At 36.9% G+C, this 20974-nt stretch overlaps 1 protein-coding gene across 1 annotated transcript; it reads left to right on the top strand.

Annotated features, from left to right (window-relative positions):
- The first annotated feature begins 7273 nt into the window (after nucleotides 1-7273).
- LOC145985931 (uncharacterized) lies at nucleotides 7274-20416 on the top strand. The gene is made up of 6 exons (XM_083120071.1): nucleotides 7274-7355; nucleotides 10327-10450; nucleotides 11722-11823; nucleotides 17855-17968; nucleotides 19430-19546; nucleotides 20302-20416. The coding sequence occupies exons 2-6, from the start codon at nucleotides 10328-10330 to the stop codon at nucleotides 20383-20385; spliced, it is 540 nt and encodes a 179-aa protein (XP_082976197.1). The 5' UTR covers nucleotides 7274-7355; nucleotide 10327; the 3' UTR covers nucleotides 20386-20416.
- Nucleotides 20417-20974: the final 558 nt, after the last annotated feature.

Here is a 20974-nt window from a genome sequence, read left to right as displayed (position 1 = left end):
TATTACTGACACTGAACATAATGAAAAGCACGTTCAGTCAAAAAATAAGGAACCCGAGAATGTGTCTTCTGCCAGTTCCTGTAGTACATTAGCAACAAGTGCCAAGAAATCGTCAGGCAGGTCGTACCATGAAGGATGGAAAAATACATTTCCTTGGATTTATTACGACAAAGAATTGGACAAAGTGTTCTGTAGTGTGTGTAAAAACGCTTTTGTTTCCAGTATAGCAGTGGCGTCTCGTCCCTTGGGGCTTCCGGGGCTTAGCCCCTAAAGAAAAACGGAGGTATTCACGTAATTATCAATCACCATAACGCATAACTATCACACAGTCCTTTAAAAGGCGATTTTTACCCACGTAAATTCATCGTCTGTTGTAATGGATACGACAGCGATCCTAGCGGCATTGATGTCAATTATCGTTTTCCGGGGCACGTCGCAAAGGAAGGCGTGGCCTACACCCACCTACGCTACAGTGAAGGTCACATGCTAGCAGAGAGAGAAGGGAAGAGTGCAATGGATTTAAGTGCTGATTCGGGGCTAGCTCCGTTGCGTCGCGTCGATCTCGCGTGTTGTACTGTAGTGTTGTGGTGGCTTTCATTCGCTATGTTTGAGTGAGTTTGGCAGGGTTGATGTTCGAACACAAATTGATGAAGGACATAGGCTGTGAATTACAAGACACAATGAATTTGTCCGGAAATATAGGTATATATTAAATAGAATTATCGATTGCTTAAACTTCTGTGGTCGACATGAACTTGCTCTACGAGGACATAATGAAAGAGAACAATCTTTAAACAGAGGCATCTTCCCAGATTTATTATCCCTTCATAGAAAAGGGAAAACTAAAGAGGGAACTTCGTGTTCTTTATTGTAGTGAAGAGTTGAAAAACATAAACTCTATCAGTATATTGCATTCATTTTTTATTTAAAATTATTTAGAGGGTACCTTTTCAGAAACAGTAAAAATGACAAACATAGTTTTAATAACTCCAGTGGCAACAGCTGAATCTGAACGTTGTTTCAGCACATTGAAGCGTATTAAAACCTGCTTAAGAAATGCAATGGGACAAGATAGACCAAATGCCTTGGCACTTGCTTACAATAGAGATAGAATACATTTCAAACATAGAGGGCTTCAACGAAAAAGTAATAACAAAATTTGCTGAGCAGAAGAACAGGAGTAAACGTTCGTAGGAAGTTATGTTTCACAACAATACCTGTTTCTTTTGTAATGATGTGAATTGTCATTATATTTTAAATTCTTTAAAAAAATAAGTCCAGTTTTGTAGTTTAGAAGAAAATAAATACCCGTTTTTTTGTAATTCATGTAATTTGTCATTACATTTTAAATTCTTTCAAAAAAGTAAGTCCAGTTTTGTAGTCTAGAAGAAAAAAATACCTTTTTTTTGTAATTCATGTGAATTGTGATTATATTTTAAATTCTTTAAAAAATAAGCCCCGGCCAAATTTGAGGCCAAGAGACGCCACTGCAGTATAGTGCTTTCGTCGGCAACTGCTACTTCTGCAGATGGATTTTCCCAATTGAACGTTTCAGGGTTCACGAAAAATGTACACTTCATCATTCGTCCGTGACTGCTCTGGCACCAATGTGTCATCTCTTATCTCAACACATAAATCAGGAGATATGAAAAATGCACACAAGGCGATTTTAAAGATAATAACGTCCCTCCAATTTTTAAGTCAGCAAGGAATAGCAATTCGGGTTCACACCGATGAAGCATAAAATATTCATCAGTTGCTTGCTGCTGCTTAGAGCAGAAGATGCTCCTGAGTTGAAATCTTGGCTGCAGCGAACTACATATAAGTGGGTTTCTCACGATATATTGAATGAAATTCTCTCTTTATTATCCAGCTATGTACAGCAAAATATTGTGAAATCTATTAAGGCGGCACAATTTTTTTCTCTCATTGTAGATGAGACTTCCGACATATCAGTGAAGGAACAAATATCCATATGCTTCAGATTTGTCGATGAAAATCTGCAAGTTGAAGAAGTGTTTATGGGCTTCTATGAAGTAGCTTCAACAAGTTCTAGGACATTGTTTGAAGTCGTCCAGGATGTCATAAGACGTTTATCTCTCGACATAAAATACTGTCGTGGTCAATGTTATGATGGCGCGAGTAATGTCAGTGGACAATTAACAGGATTACAAAGTAGGATTACTCAGTTGGAGCCGAGAGCTATATTTGTTCATTGTTCGGCGCATAATTTGAATTTGGTAGTGCAAGATGCGATGCAAGCTATCAGTTATGTGCGAGACTTTCTGGTGATTCTTCGTGAATTAATTACACTGGTCGACATGGGTTCTGATGTTTGGAAACTAATTGTGGTTTCTGAAACTACATTTGATGCTGATTTCAGAAGTGACCTTGTTTTTGTTGTATCACCCTCAGTTATTTAGAAATCTTCATTGTTGTATAAATCGTAATTCCTGCCCAGAAATTAGAAGTTAATAACATTCCCGATAGATGGCAGTGCACCTCTTATTACATTATATGATTAACAAAATTGCTGAAGACGCCTAGTAACAATGAATGATTCAATAAATTTGTTTCTAAGTTTTGTTATTCGATACCAACTAATGCAAATAGTACAGTTTTTAATATAATCGTTGGAAAGTAATTATGACGTTCTCTTGACATTTTTGGAAGATCTGTCAGAAGAAAAAAGTGAAGCCGGTGGGAAGGCTAGTGGATATTTTTCAAACCTACATCAATTCAGATTTCTTATTTTCCTGAAAAAGTTAATTTCGTTTTTCGGCAGGATTGAACAACTTCATTCTTCTTTTCAGAAGAAATCATTGTCATACTGAGAAATCAAAACTTTGGTGGAAACTTTGTCTGCAAGTTTAGCTTCACAAAGGGATATATTTTTGAGTTGTGGAATGAAACCATGAGGAAAGCGGAGGAATTGAACATTGATGAACCAGTTTTGGCCAGAAAAAGCAAGATGCTAGAACGCTACGACAAAGGTAGTGATCCTCATACGTATCAAACGCCGGAGGAAATGTACAGAAAAATATTTTTTGAAATAATTGATATGGCTGTGGATTCGCTAAATCGTAGATTTCAAACAAAGGTTTTGGAACTTGAAGCTTTTGCTATCGGTCAAATTGGTGCTGATCGAATTCTGCAGTTCTATGGGACAGACTTTGATAAAGACAAGCTAACATTGCACAGGGACATGTTTCTAGATGTGTACAGAACGAACAAAGAAAAAATGGCCAACTTGTCAGACATTACAAATATTTTAAGTAGAGAAAACAGTGGTTCCATGCGTGAAATGCTCACAGAATTTGTGAAGTTTATACGGGTGATTTTAACTATACCTGTTACTTCTTGTACCTCTGAGCGGTCATTTTGCATTAGACGATTGAAAACGTTTTTGCGGTCAACAATGACCCAAAAAAGATTGAATGATTGGCAATTTTGCATGTTCATAAAGAAATGACTAAAAATATTGACATTACCAAAATTGCAAACAAATTCATAAGTGCAAATGACGTAAGAAGAAATGTGTTTTATATTGAAAGTTAACATATCATGATTATTATTATTTGGTACATAACGTTAGTCATTTTGTAGTTTCTGTTGACAACAAAATCCTTGCATATTCTTTCTGCAATATAATTAAAATTATTTGCATTTATGAAGATTTTTTCATTTTAATTTGTATGAATGTGGTATTTTCTTTTAGTAACGTGTTGATAATATCATTGCCTCTTGCAATCATTGTGCATGTAAGTTATTTAAAGTATACAATACTTGATAATTACAGATCTAACCGCCATTGATATGCACCCACAGAAAGGAAAGTCCTTATCACAGTTTTCTCTGCTGAGTTAACATTACAAATAAGATTTTTTGTTACCTTGTGCCGATACAAGTTTCCATCTTATTTTTGTGAGTTACAAGAGCAGAGCAGCCCGAATTTTATAGCTGGTCAGTGTTGTGGATATCACAGTAGAAAATAAAGATTTCACCATTATGCACAAATACGAGTACCAGATGCTCCAATATGATATTTCTCAATGCACCCACGAATGAAAAAAAACAAACAAAATCAGACAACTTGTTTGTGTGCAATTTACATGGCGAGGCCACATGGCTGATAAGCTGCAAGAACAATGAAATTGGTCTGTGAAAGCTATGTAAAAGTGCAAGTTACTAAAAATACTATTGATTACATTGTATTGCATTACCATGGGCGTAGCCAGAAATTTTTGTACGGAGGAAGAATTTCAGGCTGTAATAAAAGTTAAAACATTAAAAATAATAATAATGGTTATGATTGTTATTGCACAACAATAACAATTATAAATTAATAAAATAAAAGTTTTTATTTCTATAATAATTTTATTACATCCTTCCTTGGGTAGGCTGTTCTATTCGGTCCACCAGATGAGCGAATATGCAGCGCAACAATTTTTTTTTTTTTTTTTACATTTCAAATACAGTTAGTGTACTGAAATGCAAAGTACTATATTTTGTTATTTACATTCACACGTCTTTTTCAAGAAAAAAAATAAGTTAGGAGTAAATTTGTTATTGTGCTACCAAGGTACCTTTATTGGGTTTCGAGGTTCCGAGATTTTTTCCCATGATTCTGTGCGCGCTATGACGTCAGGCCTCCCGCACTGGTGCAAAAATCCGAACAAGGTAAATTTCAGAATTCATTTGTTCGTGCATGAACTAACCAGTTACCAGTCGGCACCACCATCGATGCTAAATCCCAATTTTCTCATTACAAATTTAGTTTATGTATCTATTAATCAATGATGATCACTTGTACGTGATTTTGTATTTTATTAAATGCCTTTCCCTTCTTAAACATGTATAAGAAAAATCGTATTTTTAAAGTCACTACTTCTACATGACGTAACATCGTTCCATATGATCTGTCATGGACGTACACTAACTATTTTAATGAGGATGTAGAAGAACAAAAAATAAAAACAATGGCTTATTGTGCAGATTTTTATTGTAAAAACTGTCAGAAGAGGAATCCAGAGCTGTCTTTTTTCGTGTTCTGTCATATCCTGAAAGATTAGTTATTTATGAATTCTGTTCGCTCTTTATGTAAAAATATTTTCCATAAAGTTGGTTTCCACGGAGAATAATTCCTAGCATGTCTTCGTATTCTGTATTTTGCTTCATTTAAGTAAAAGGCCATGTGTTAAAAAACGTCTGAAAGTGTAAAGGTTCGATTTTGTAACTTAATGGCTATTTATAAGTTACACAGGAGGATAGGAAGCCAACGAGAATAGTAGGAATGACTTGAAGTTTGTTTGAAGTTCAGAAAAGCTCATTTGTGCATGTTATAATGTAGAAAGTTGCAAGTTATCGCGCTCCTATTCGCTTCTGCATGAAGTTTATTTCTTGTAGCATATAAAACTTTGTCAACATGTACAGGAGATGAAAAAAAGCGTGTAAATATTAAAGCGATGATTTTTTAAAAAAGTATCTTAGAAGGAAAGACTAATTATCGTAGAATTTTAGCAATCATTGTCACACGAAATTTTAACCTTTCTTAAAGTAATTAGCACTCTTTGGATTTTTTTTAAAAAAATATTTATGTTGAAAAAACAACTTAAAAATTACCTTACGCAAGCTTGCACGCTTCCCAAGGACAATGTATTTTCCATTGACAAGGGACTGTAAGTATCGTAGACTAGTGGGAATTAATGTAGAAGTAAATCGGGACCTTAGTAAAATGAATTTAGGGAATTTATTTATAATGGTAAGAGAACCAAACCTGGCCTGCCTAACCTAACTACGAAAGCATACATTGAACCAAATCATAAGTAATCACTAGTTTTGGAAACGAAATGAGTGTAACTAACCTACATGTGCAATATATGCAAAATATTTTACGAACATTTACACATGTGTTACTGTAAAGAACAATCCTTTCTCACTGGTGCCACGGGAGGAAGATTTTGTGTTTCAAATCGCATTTTAATCAATGTGCTTTAATCCAACCCTACAGAATTATGGATGTTACTCCTTTTATTAATAATAATATATTTTGTTGATGGAATCATCTAATTATACCTGTAATTCGCGTTTTGTGCTTCTTGGCTAATTTGCGAAGATGGGGATGAGTGATGAAGTGATGAAATTAATGAATGAACATTCACAAACAACCAAGCCCGAGCGGGATTCGATCCCGGGACCAGTATGGAAAAGATTGGATTGATTTTGTCCAGGATAGGGACAGATGGAAGGTTTGTGTTGCTGCAGCCATAAACCTTCGGGTTTAGAAATGCTAGAATGCAAGACCTGATATTTATTTATTTATTTATTGAACTCAACAGGTACATACCTAATTACAGAGCCCATCTGAAGGATACATAGTGAATAATATGCAAGGGCCTCCCCGATGGCGCAGTGGTAGCGTCGCCGCCTTGTAATCAAGGGGTCCCGGGTTCGATACCCGCTGGAGGCACAAGTGGTTCGGATCCCACTTTAAACTGTAGGTCCAGTCCCGATTAGCCTTACTGTGCATAAAGTGGACTTAAAACACCAATTGAACAACAACTAATATGCAAGGTTTTGTTGTTTTGAAATGAAGAGGTGTATCGGAATGGATTTTTTCCGCAAATTCCGAAAATGACCTTCAAAATTCCATAGCACGTCAGGTTTTTTTACAAATCACGAAAATGCAAAAATGGAAAAAACGTATTTTTTTAATGACATTGATATATGACAAGGTTTGTAATGCGTGAAAATGTGCCCTGGAGGGGATGCGGGGCGGTGGGGATGAAGCACTGTGAGGAGGGACGGGAACCTTTGAGATTTTGCACTACTAGTAGCGTTCTAACAACTGACCAAAATCAGCTTTTACGGAATTATTCCCGACATGAAACCTTTATTGACTGGACTAAGCCGTCCACCGGTGGAATCTGGAAAGCGCGGACAGGACAGTAGAGAGCGAAGCCAATGCAACGGGGTTCAAGATTGTACTGTTTCCAGATATAGATTTGCTGTTAAACAGTAAAGAAGAAAACCTTTTTGTGTAACCAAAATAACCCGTCCTATACAAGACAGACATAGATGTTGCTTCATATTTCCCATGAGCTTGCCTCTATTTGGCATTTGCCCTTTATTGTGTGTTATACAGAGAGTATGAAATATTAATGATTATGCAATTCAAAAGGATTTCGTAGTAATGAATTAACAGTAGCATTGTTACGTATGCTTGTTTCCTTCCTAACCGCTCCCAGCAAAATTTACATTCGTTGTCCATGTTTCAATGACACGGGGTGGTTCAAGTTTACACGAAGTATTGCAATTACTAGGTTTTGTGAAGCAGCACCACAATCAGGAGCAAGGTAACGTTGTACTTTTAGAAGTTAGCTTTCAGAACATATTCGTAGCTTGTTGAACTGTCCCGAAATTTCGTGGAAATGGTAATTAGGGAAAGAGCGGGGAGTTTATAATCAAAAAACCCCACTGTACATACGTAGATGGCGACATATGCTTTATTTAATTTTTATAGTTCAATTTCTGAAGGATAAGTTCATAGAAGCATATTTTAAAACTAGCTATTAATCTGTAAAGTCTGCTATTTAGTTGTAATATAGTAGCATTATAAGAATATTAATTTGTTCATTAGCAAAATCAATTTAGTAGCATAGTCTAAGTGCAACTAGAAAATAAACCAGTTTAAGTGGTTCTACGCACCACTAGGCTACTTTTGCACGTCATGATTGACTAGATTGAAAAGGGATACAGAAGAATGTTGAGTTTGTTACTACGAGGCGCGTCCAGAAAATAAGTTCGGATGGCGTCATACACGGCGCTAGTGGTCGGAACGCGACGTGCATATGTAGGCAGGAAGAGGTGGTATGTGGCTGTAATGTGCAGCATTGTGAAGGCAGTAGATTTAGAATTGCTAAGAAAAATATGGCAATTCTAATACATTCTACTGCCGACTGCGAGGTACGTGCCGTAATCAGATTTTTGTACGCTCTGAAGCAAACGCCGGCAATCGTGCGATGTGTACGGACCGGACTTAAGAGCTACAGTAGCCCAGCCCCGTAGTCAGGCAGGGGCCAGGGGGGCTGCACCCCCCCCCCCTGGAACTAGCTTCAGCCCCCCTGGCACTGAGGTTAGCCCCCTTGACATTAAGTAAAGCTATTTTGTGTAATTTGTTTGCAGTGAAAAGTGAAAATGTAGACAGCAGATATAATTTTCTCACAACTTTGGTGAAGGTTAAATTCAGGGAGCATGAACAGCAGTCTATTACATTCAATCATTTTATTTATTTATAAGAAGAAGTCTTAAGTAGCGGCAAGTATTTAGGAGATTCTCTTCTCTAGACTTCAGAAAGTTCCTTCACAGGGGAGCTTTTTTATCTGTACCTTCGATGCCCCTTTTGCGACCTCCCATTTATACAGAAATCTGTGACTTTGATGTCATTATGCAAATTCCCTCCGCATCTGCGTCGAAGGTTAACAGCTCCCAACTTTTGGGAACGAAGGGGAGTTCTATTGTTTCGGCCAGGGAGTGGAATGTACGTTAGGCACTATGATTGAATATTGTCCATCTTTTCTTGTGTAATATAAATATCTGTATCATCAAACGTAGTATAGAGTGTGTAGTAAGGGATGATTTCAGTAGCAGCCAATTAACATTTCAAGTGACATTTTAAAAGATATAGAAAAATGTAGTAGTATTTGTGTGATATTTCTAAACTTTATGTAACTTAATGACCCCCTCCCCCCACACATATAATTTACCTTCATTTAACACTTTTAAACTTTTGAAAAATGGACTTGATTTTCAAAGCCCCCCCCCCCCCCATAGGCCTGCAGTAGCCCCCTTTAGTTCGCTGCACTTTTTTACTCTCTTTGCACTCACGCGTCTGGCTGGTTACACGGTGCAACACCGACTAGTCTACTTGGTTGATTTGGCGTCAAGTAGTGCATTTGGTGTCTGCACCGTTTGCTCGACATTCTGGAGCGGTGTACTGTATGGTGTATGAACACGTGGTGCATGTTAACAAATGAAATGAACGTTTAAAGCAGCAGACAGGAATTTGTTGATTCTTCTGAACTTGAACGCCGCTATTCTTCTACTTGGTTGAACGTCATTTCCTTGCACCAGTCTGACACAGTGTTGCCACAATATGAGGGCACAATTTCCCTCTCCAGCAGGCAAAATTTCCCTTTCAGGACAAATTTTTCCCTTCACCTAAGCAAATTATATAATAATAATTAGTAGTAATGGTAGTAGCAGCGTTATTAGTGGTGTTGATGGAAGCAGTAGTAGTACGTAGTTAAGTATTCCGTTGAATTCGTTATTCGTTTGAAAAAAATCACATTTCAGTTTCATCATTTCCTGACCAGAAGTCCCAGGTTTGAATCCTGGTCAGGAATCCATTTAATCGTTAATCCTCATCGTTACTATTTATCGAAAGATGCATAAAAGCAACGTACAATAAACTTAAAGGAGCAGAAACAAGTAGGAATAGCAAAAGAAATAAATAACATAAAAATGTCGATATGAAATTCAAAATTAACATAAACTGTACTAATGTAGCCAGATGACCTTAAAATTTCCCTGTAATTGTGGTATTTTTCATCGAAATTCCTTTTTCTTTTGGCTAAAATTTCGGACCGAATTTCCCTTCATGTGGCAACACTGGTCTGACACCAGGATACACCTGCACTACACCTAATGTCAAAAAGTGCAGCGAGCTAGACGGGGCCAGTATGGTTAGACGATGGTGCAGACAATTCACGGAAGGCCGATCCAATATGCACGACCCCATACGGCTGAGCGCACGCGGGCTCTTTTGCGCCACTTCAAGTGAGAGATCTTCGACCATCCCCTGTACAGCCCCGAACTCGCCCCTAGAGACTTTCATCTCTTCCTTCAGCTGAAGCGGTTTCTGGCAGGACATCGTTTTGGCAGCGAGACTACGGTACAGAAGGTTCTGTCTTTGACGGCAGACACATCTGACACGGGCATACAGAATTTAATGCCACGCTAAGACAAATACCTGAACAACGGTGGTTGATATGTCGAATTGCAGGTTACGAGTCACTATAACTGATGCAATAAATGCCTATTACATACTGATATAAATGTTTTATTTTATGGTGAATCAGTTACTTTCTGGATGCAGGATGCGCCTCACAATTTTAATCATATATTTTGAACAATAACTTATGTGAGGAATTTATATATGCGTGTTTGAATGACCAATAGGTTTTAGTCACTTGTAATACTGGACTGTAGGAGTCAAATTTTAATTACCATTGTCATTAAAGTGTTTTGTGCTTCCTTTCTCAATAGGATGAGTATGAAGTTGTCCATTGTGGTAGGCGTGGTATTCTACATCTTCCTGTCTTCAGTATTAGCTATACCAGAACAAGAACTTAAACCAACGAATCCATCTGAAATCACCCATCAAACACAGGTAATTGTCTTCGACCATCGTTGGTAATGTTTATGTTCAAATTTCTAGAGACACCAACAATACATTTCACCGGTATTTGATAACTTTTATTTCTATTTTCGTGAATTTATGTCTTTCTATCTAGGATGTATAGCGACGATGAGTATGAATGACAAACCGATGGAAAATACGATAAACACACATCCTCCTGGATTCGAACTAGGAACCTTCGCATCGTATCACCATATTATAGCCACTCCGCTACAAAGGCAGGCAGTACTTGAAGCCAAATATAAAGTTTGCTGAAGTCCACTTTATGCTCAGGTAGGTTATTCGGGACTTGGCCTACAGTTTAGAACAACTGTGCAATGTCTTTTAACCAGGGAGTTGAGTACAAGGAAACAACTGGAAGTGATAACTTTGTCTTGGTAAAGCATAAGGAATAGTCTCTACGCATGGGCGTCCGGAAGGGGGGGGGGGAGCGTGCCCCCCCTGGAAAATGAAAGTCAACCAAAAAATATGCATTTCACACATATAATTTCATTTTAGCCACAATAATATGTGTTAATTATTGCATGAACACTATAAATTCAAATTTAAGCAATGTTTTTTAGGGAAGAACACTATTTTTGGGGAAAATTTGTCTTCGTTGCCCCCCCCCCCTGGAAAAAAATACCTTCCTTGCCCCTCCCTGGAAAAATTCTGCGGACGTCCATGTCTCTACGTGTTTTATTATTTGATTGATTGATTGATTGATTTGTTGTTTTAAGTCCACTTTATGCACAGGAAGGCTAATCGGGACTGAACCTACAGTTTAAAGTGGGATCCGAACCACTGTGCCTACACCGGGTATCGTACCCGGGACCTTTTATGATTTGAAAATTTCATTATAAGTTAAATATAGATTCTCTTGTTATCTGTTCTCAATATACTAATTTCTTCCACTTGGTCACCATAGAAGGAACCCTTAGTCATTCCTAGCCAGGGAAATACCAACTCAAACTTCAGAGGCAATTATATAGGAATGTTCCATTAACATAAACTTATTGCTAATACATTGCACAGGACACTGATTTTCGAAAGATCTGTTGTAACGCACCCATTTTGTTGCTTTTGATATTTAACCTTCTAGATAGGGCCTTTCAGAAGATGTAAGTCGCCCAGTCATGGATTCGATACCCAGTGGAGGCACATAGTGTTTTGGATCCCGCTTCAAACTGTAGCTTCAGTTACGATTAGCCTAGCTGTGCATAAAGTCGACCTATAAATCAAAATCCAACCTCTCCTTCTAGGCAGACCTTACCAACAGTGATGGATCAACCAGTGTAGAGGAGGTAGGGAGAAGCAAGAGGACCGTGCATGTGGCTCGCGTCTTTCATGGTCTTATTGTACTGGTAAGGTTCTTCTTGTTTTCTGATACAGTTAATATCTAAGTAAATTCTTTCTATATGCTTTTGTTTTTCTATCAACCTTGGTTAACAGCATAGCGCATGCCTTAGTGTGGATCTTGCTTTTGAAACTTGATGAACAAGATTTTCTGTCATCCATTTCCTCGGTTCATTTATAATTAGTACTGATAAAATGAATGTAATTGTTTCAAAAATTAAATGCAAAGTTTGTTTCAAATTCTATTTGTTCCCCTCGAAAGTTATTCCGAGATTGGGATTCGAATCACTAAAATGTACCTCTATTGGGATACACGCGTACAAAGGCAACGTAAATTAGTTATTGACCTGAATATAATAATTCAACACTAGAAAGAGAATCATAATCACATGTATTTTAAGCATTAGATCTGTTCATAGAGTGGTTGTATGCATCACTTAAATTAAATTTGATATTTCCATTATTAAAATGATGTCCAGATATTAAAGTTTAATTACGATTTTAAATAGACAGCATTTCGATTACTTGCCAATTCTTAGTCGAGTTACTACAAACTTAATTTAATTTTCTTAAAACATTAAAATGCTGACCAAGGCAAACTTTTATAGTATAAAAATATACATAAAAACGTAAATTTATTGTGAAGTTTCGTCTGAAGAACCTGTTAGAGGGTGGAAACATTACGTTTTTATGTATATTTTTATACTATAAAAGTTTGCCTTGGTCAGCATTTTAATGTTTTATTAACATGGAAACAAGGCTTAACAGTGTTAAATTTTCTGTACACTAACCAACAAAATTCAACACCATGCGTTCGCACATTCGCACGTGCACACCGAAATAAATCTGTAAATGCAAGTCATTATTATTATACTTATTTATTGAACTCTATCTCCTTCGAAACATCAAGTGTTCCCACGCCGCTCCACCAAGAGAGATGGCCGAGAAGCCTGCGATCCGTGATATCAACACGCGTAGACCAGGCCGCGATCGGCGCAGGAACACAATGGTAGTTTCGCTCGGTATGACGCTGTTGCAGCAGTCGCGTAGAGGACGCTGATTGGGTGTTTTGGCTTGAGCGCCGTGTGAGGGGAGGTTGCATCATTTAGGAAGGCCAAGAACACAGCGATCTGTGTGCGAGCAAATGTAGTGTTGCAAACCCATTTCATTGGAGATCGTGTGACGGAGTTGATGCAACCCATACATCATCGCAAATTGAGGGATTTTTTTTTTTTTTTATGAAAGGGAAATTCCGATGGTATATTGTCTCGAGCATAACAGGGGAAGAAAAGGAGGAAAGGGCAACTGAAACCAAAAAGGGTGTTTTAAGCATGCCTTTGCTTCATGCATCTTGGTCAAAATAAACGGCCTCTGTGGCACAGTAGCCGAATTATCAACCCGCGGGGAGGGAGCGTGCATCAAATAGTCAGCTGTTTGCATTGTGTGGCTGTTATTGCGTTACGTTACAAAATTATTTAACGCTGTCAAAAGGTCGTTCCTGTTTCAGTGCAAAGTGTTTGATTTCATGGGAAACTGTACATCGCGAAAGTAGACTTAACGTTATTGAATTTTTTGAAGGAAAGTTAGCTACAAAGCCTGTAGCAACTGCAGTAATATATGGATACGAAGGAAGAGAAGGAAAATTCTGAAGTACGATTACGAAACAGGGCAGTGTGAACTTAGTGAGTACTGTTATTTGCTTTAACATTTATTATTATTTTGATTTTTCGCTTGATTTGCTTGGTTTGATCAGGCTGTCATAAGAAATAAACAATAGCTGGATAGATTACAACTGATTTCCTCCATGTGGTAGTTGGATCGGCTTCTTTGGTGTACGCCAATGTTATTATTCTCCTTGTTCATTAATATCAGCAGAGCGGGGGAGAGTTTTTACGAAATATTTTGCAAATCGACAATAGTATTGATATTGTAGATCGGTATTTCTATGTCTTGAGTGATTTTGTCAGGTTATCGAATGCTGAATTACATACTGCACAATAACATCGCTCTTCTCGTGATTGGCTGGATAATTTCCGAAATATTTGAAATTTGTAAAAAAAATTCATGTGAAAAAAATCATGAAATACGTATAACTCTGCCATAGCCCCATTTTCAGTGAAAGGTGATAAAAACTTAGGTTGCCCATATATTAAGCTTCATTATGAACGCAAAAACGGGTGTGAGTATTTCACAGGGGTGGCATAACACTTCTGGACGATAGACTGAAGTGCACACCCATAGAGCCAGACCACGAGCCGACACTGGCGTTTGCATTGAGAGTTCCGTTCACTATCACGAAAGTTTCGCGCTGCAGTTTTGACAAGAGCAAAGGCTTTCCTTGCTATCTTTGTTTTCGTTCTTTCATATTCACCGTCGCTATGGTGGCGGAAAAATGCCTTTAAATAATTAAAATACATACAAACATAAATTCATTTTTAATGGGTTTTGCTTTACATTTTATGATTGATTGATTGATTTCTTTATTTTACTTCGATTTTTTTCTTCCACTTTTGACCAATCGCGAAGATAGGGATCAGTGATGATATGATGGAATTGACGAAGGGACACTCACAAAGAGCATCCATGTCCAGGCCGGGATTGGAAGCCCAGAACCAGTGGTCTTTCTCTGTTTTCCTGGAGCTGAAATCTCAAGCTGTAGGACAGGCCCGTGCCCAGGGGAGGGGCCATGGGAGCCATGACCCCCTCCCCTTGAACTGTGAGATATAATATGAAGATATAAAAACATACGAAAATAACATTGACGATTTTTCAGATTGTGCAAGATATTCGATTTCGTCCTTGCATGAATAAATGGGTAAAAATGTCCAAGCAAGTTATCGTGAATTGCGTAAATGTTTCACATGAGAAATGCGACGATAATTTTTACTTTTTTCTGCCCCCCTTAGATTTTTAGGCCTACCTGCCTGTACGTTACATCCCATGATTTGACGTATTCGTTCAAATTATAACGTTTAATTAGAATTTAAAACCTCATAAAAAGGGAACGTTTAAATTTATTTTGCACACAAGAATAAGGCCTTTTCCATATATTTTTCTCACTTCTATTTATTACATTTTCATATCAATCCCATGGGACGCGGATCTCTTTCAAGCGCGAGGCCCCGGGCGGTCGCCCACTTCGCCCACCCTTGGTACGCCACTGCCCAGAACTCTGTCGTCGTAACGCGCTGTGATAACCACTCTACCACGGAGTGGTAGAATACCAAATTGTGATATTTTCACACACACACACACACACATATATATATTTTTTTTCTTGAAAGCAAGACTAAATATATTGCATGTAATAGTAACCAAAACACATAGTAGTATCAGTGACGGTGCCAGCCTGAAATTAGTTGGGGGCTACAGATTTCGGTTTCAAATTCTAGGGGGGCTAACTTTTACCGGCTTGAAGATGTTTACTTACTAATTTACTGTGGTATAATTTTCCAATGATATATTTTACAGCCATATGCAAAGATAAATCAGTGAGAAAATGACTCATAGCAAGAAACTACAATAAGATAAGTCTGTTCTTTTTAATGAGCAGCTGCAAAATTAATTTAAATCCAAAAATTTGCAAGCTTTTTCTCAAAGGACAGAATGGATAGGGCACTCAATCTCTCGTTACCAATTCGATTACGAAGACAACACTTGATTTGCCACAAGCAGCTGTTGATGGTGTATGCACATTTTAATAACACAAAGCTTATAAAGTTGGTAAAAGGCAATTTTGTACGTTTCAACTATTGCAAGCAGCTGATGAATGGTCCTTACTTTGAGTTCACGTTCTGCCTCGTAGCGTGTCATAACTTTTGCCATCAGCTTTAGCTCGGAATCTAAACTGTATGAATCGCAGCAGTAGGAGGCGCCGAAAGATTGTAACTTTTCGTGATTCAGAAATCGGCACTAACTTAATAAAGTAGGCATCAAAGAAACAATTCCACACTTGAATATAAAACATGCTAATGATACAACTTTCTTTACCACTATGAAGCATCCATCGTTTTCTTGGAATTCAGAATTTACTACTAAACATGGGGAGGATCCGAAAAATACCGTAAGATAACATTTCTGAAGAAATGAGGTACCACGCAGAAAGAATAAACATATTTTCACTACAAATTCACCTCTTCTAGGAAACAAATACATTGACAGAAAAAAATGACTATAGTTGCAACTCTTGCACTGGGCATCTTGATTAATGAAAATATCTGCTGAAGATTATAATTTTATTGCAGAATGTATTATGCATAAAGGCTGATAAGAATTGGATGAATAGTTTTAGATGTGATGAAAATATTGATTATCCTGCAAAGAATCAAATTTTGCCACTATGACGGTACTGCATAAATTATTTTTTTAACTCAAAAATGATAATTAATTAACATGTAGGCATAAGCCTGCGAGCAATAACATTACCCACGCGTGCTGTTTTTTGCACCGTACTGCAATGTTTAGTTGATGTACTAATCTGGCCATTTAATGAAATATGCCTCCAAAGGAATCGAATCCTGGAGCCATTGATTTCTCACCGCTAGACTACAGGGAGTTTGAGCCCAATTTTAATCTTTCCAATTCTTAACATTTAAGAATCAGTAATGCGTGTACTCTTTGATTCCTTAACGTCGTATTTCTACCTCTCGATTATTTACAACGATAAGGATAGATATATCGATGAAAGTGAAATCAAAGAAGGAACATCGCCAAAACTCATGCCATTGTCGATACTCGAATGAGGAGTTAACAATCAGAAGCTAGTCAATTCTTTAGTTTTTGAACGTCGTCCTAATAAATAACAACATCTATTTCACACTTGTTAGACATATTCAGAAATATAGTGATACGATTTCTAGTGGCTATTAATTGTACACATTTAACTGTAGGGGCATTATTCGCCATTATGGTAGGGCTAATTCACTGATTCCCATTATTTACAGGAATAACAATATACTCAACCTGATTAAAATAAAATTCATCTCAATATTTATAGGAGTTAATTTAAGATTCTCCCCCAACAGCTTTTAGGACTTAGGGAAATACCCTGTAAATACATATGGGCCAACGTTACGTGTGTGACATTTTACACACAAAATTTAAGGTTCTAGCCGTGAGATTGATTGAAAATATTCACAGTAAACTGATATTATGGAATAAAGAAGTACTTTGGGGTGTCTGCTGACAAATGACAAAAACACGACTATGATGACATTCGCTAAATGCATGAAAAGCATTAACGAAAATGTGTTACGTGTGACGCTTTAAAAATGTAGCAAATTTTGACTTCATTTGTCTGTGAAGCATATACTAGGCTGCAGGTGCTACCAATGTTTATTGGTGAAATGTGCAAGTTACACACATTCAAAAACATCTAAACCTTAATGCAATTAAAAATAATAATAATTTCCTTATTACTTCATTTTGTTATATATATATGGAGTAGGACCAATTTTCGTGGAATGCCCCATTTAACTGTTGTCGCCGTTTGGACTACCAACAACCAATGAAAAACCTCACGGCCTCTGAATATATCCACCTACCACACAGGCAGCAGAGTATCACGCCAATTTCGTGAGTTTGGCTACTAATGATTGGCCAATTACTTAGGATCTTAGAACACATCGTAATAAAGTAACTGAGGTAGAAAATGCACTTGAACATTGCAATGACCTTATCCCAATGCAAGTGTTAAAATGGAAAACATTATGTATGTAAACTTCTTTTTTTTCAGTCGAAATTCGTCTACCATACTATAAAAATGTAGGGGGCTACAGGGGGGCTGAGGCCTCTTTTAGGGGGCTTCAGCCCCCCTAGCCCCCTGTAGCGCCGTCCCTGAGCAGTATATCTCTTGGAAGTTGCAATTGAACCCAAAAGTAGGATATTAGTTATTTCTTTTTAGTGAGTGGTTTTATTGTAATTTTAGTTCTCCTGCATTCTTTTGCAGAATATTTCGGTCCAGTCATTTATTTGGATTGATATACAGTATTGTGCTAAATAAATTGAAGTAACAAAACAAGTATTTTGTTTTTGTTGCAGTTCTTAGAGGCGGTGATGCAGGCGATGCTATCGATTGGACCAATTGTAAAATCTATCTTGAGAATCATAAGGAAGTGGATGAACGTTGGCTTGGGAACCTACGGCGAAGTTAACGTAAGTTAAATATTTTGCACTATAATTTTTAGAATAGAAAATTAGTAATAAATGTAAAATGTGTGGAAATTTTGTCTTGATACTCGAACCATAGATATTTCAATTTCAAGTCACATTTTCACTCAGCTTCCACGAACACCTGCATGCTCAAAATTTAATGAGTGAGTTTTAAGTCCGCTTCATGCACAAATAGGGTAATCGGAACTGGACCTACAGTGGGATCAGAAGCACCGTGTACCTTCAATAGGTATCAAACCTGTGATCCCTCGATTGAAAGGCGACGACGTTACCACTACGCCATCGGGGTCTCAAAATTTAATGAATATTCTATGACACACATATTTTAAGATTATTTTAATTATTATTATAAATTTCATGATTTTATAATTATTAATTATAAGCTGAAATTTACACATACAGCAGAGTATAGGAACAGAGTGGAAGGAACTTATTAGAAGGAAGTCATGATTAGCATTTATGATCGTCGTCTCCAGAACTAGGAAACACATGATGGAAGAGACATCGTTGGAGTAGGGAGGGAATAGCTGTGCTCATTTGTTGCAACTCTACATTGAACCACATAAAGAAAGTACAGTCCAGTGTCTGTTGATATCTCAGATATCTTGTTTCTTGGCACTGCGGCCCTGGTGGCCTTCTCCACAATCTTTTCCAAATTTTTTTTAACTCCTGTTTCTTTCCACCATCATCTTGTTCTTATAGTTTGTAAGTCCTCTTCCAAATGTTACATTATTTTTCTATCCCTTGTATTGCCTCTTTTTGCTTTAGTTCTCTCTTGCACAACACCTTTTTCTTCATTCATTGTTGAGCAATGCATTGCACATGTCCTAACTAGGCCAATTCTTTAGATATCTAAAATCTTAGCATAACCTCATTCTAGCATTTGTTCTGGTTCTTTATTATATGTCAGCTTCTATCACTCGTACACACATTCATCTGGATACCTTACTCTGTCAAAGATAAAAAGAGGATTATCATAGTCACAAAATTACTGGATTTTTAAAAAGCAATATCTTCCATTGTACTGTTTATAAAATCGGTATCTTCCTTACATATTTCTAAGTATAACGTTTAAAAATCAAACCTACTTTTCAACTGTACATATGAAAAATGACAATTGGATTTAGAATCTTCACGTTCGCACTTTTCGTTGTCGTTGCATTTTTTCACGTAATAAAGTAATACAATACATGTACACGAACAATATCGAAGGCACATAGGGGATGTGAAGGTAGGATCACCGTGCCTCCCAGAGCTTTAGTAATAGAACAGTAATTCCTCTCATAACTGATAAGCAGTCATACACAATTTACTCTATCACAAGCTAGTCTTTCACGCCTCTACTGACACTTCCAGAAATGTGTATGAGCGTACAAGTAATTGCTACGTAGATATATATCGGAGTTTATTTAAATAATTTAGGTGGAATTTCTTTCTTGGTAGGATCTGTTGTTCAGGCCAGACCCTCAACCTTCCTTGGGAGATGAGTTTATGCTGATTCGCGACAACGCAATCACGACAATGGAGTTGACGGTTGAAGTTGGCAAAGCATTCGCTGACGTAAGTAATACAAGACATTCCTCGATCTTTTATCGAGACAAAGATGGAGGAAATCTCAATTGCAAAATACAATAAAATACAAACATGATAAAGGATAACAATGGCTAAATTAAGGAAACATATCAAAAGGAAATAAAATAGACACGAGTCATGGACATTTCTGGGTTGTAACGCTGCCATTAAGTTCAATGGAATTGTTACAACTCAGAAGTGTCAGTGATTGAACGTAGAAAGGAGAAAGGGTTATTGGAGAAGTTCTCCGGAGATAAGGGGAACATCTTGTTACATTCCAAACTAGAACTTCAAAGAAACAATGGCATTGCCACTGGAAAAAGTGAACTTATCTACACAAGAAATACACCCAAATGCATGACAGTTTTTATTTTTAGATAATGCAAAAATAATTGTACACTTGGCTAAAATACTACTTAACTACAAAACAAAGAGCATCTAATCTTATTACCCCTTTCTGGTGTCCAACAAAAAAAGTCTAGTAACTTCACTCCATGAAAATGTAATTTTTATGTTTTTTACATGACAATTGATTGTCCAATACCTCATTTCACTAGGTATTTCTCTAGTTTTCTCTTAGCATTTTAGTTTACAAATCTTTAAATATTATGGATGTAATGCATGGTGCTATATTAAATGAAAGAATACACCCATGCATATACACCCCCACACACATAGGTGTACATGAATGTATGTATATAAAATATATATATATATATATATATATATAATTTATATTTCAGATTGTTAAAGGAGTTCTGACGTCATACTTCGGAGGCTTTGAGTTTGTAGTTGATCCTACTTTCATTCTACCAATTGTAAAATAAAATTAAAAGGATTATTTATATTTCCGCAGGGTGGCAATTCTAATTGTACAAGATGTATTCATCTACATTAAAATAATCACTGAAACAGGATTGATTTTTCATTGGTGACGAAAATTTGCTGTTTTAGCTAAAGAAAAATCTGCATTTCACAAATCGAACTTTATAGGACAAAGGTACTCTTTTCTTGGCGATTTATTGTCTAGTACATTTTATACTTAAGTCTTGGAAAAATTTGAAATTTTCATTCATATGTTAACACTCCAAAGCTTTGCATAGGTATCAACACGCTCTTGATTCCTAACTGCAGCAAACTTAATCCTGAAAAAGAGTATTCAAATCAAGTGTATACCTGGTTTTCACAGATGCTTTTTCCTCAGTAGCAACAAAACGACTTGGTTTTGAGAAGCGTCGAATAAAACTACACCAATTTCTGAGTAATTATTAGTATTTAATGCAGGCGCAACAATATGAGCGGAGTTGAGAACTACGCTGACTAATATCAACTAACATAACAACGTTATTCAAAGACAAAAATGGTAATAATTTGGTGCCATTTTGAGAGGGATTGCAATAAGTACTTTGGGTCTTC

The sequence above is a fragment of the Lepisma saccharinum genome, chromosome 3 (assembly GCF_977018435.1).
Source record: "Lepisma saccharinum chromosome 3, izLepSacc3.1, whole genome shotgun sequence".
Lineage (NCBI taxonomy): Eukaryota > Metazoa > Arthropoda > Insecta > Zygentoma > Lepismatidae > Lepisma > Lepisma saccharinum.
Note: the sequence above shows the minus strand (reverse complement) of the source record. Positions and strands in the feature narration are given on the sequence as shown.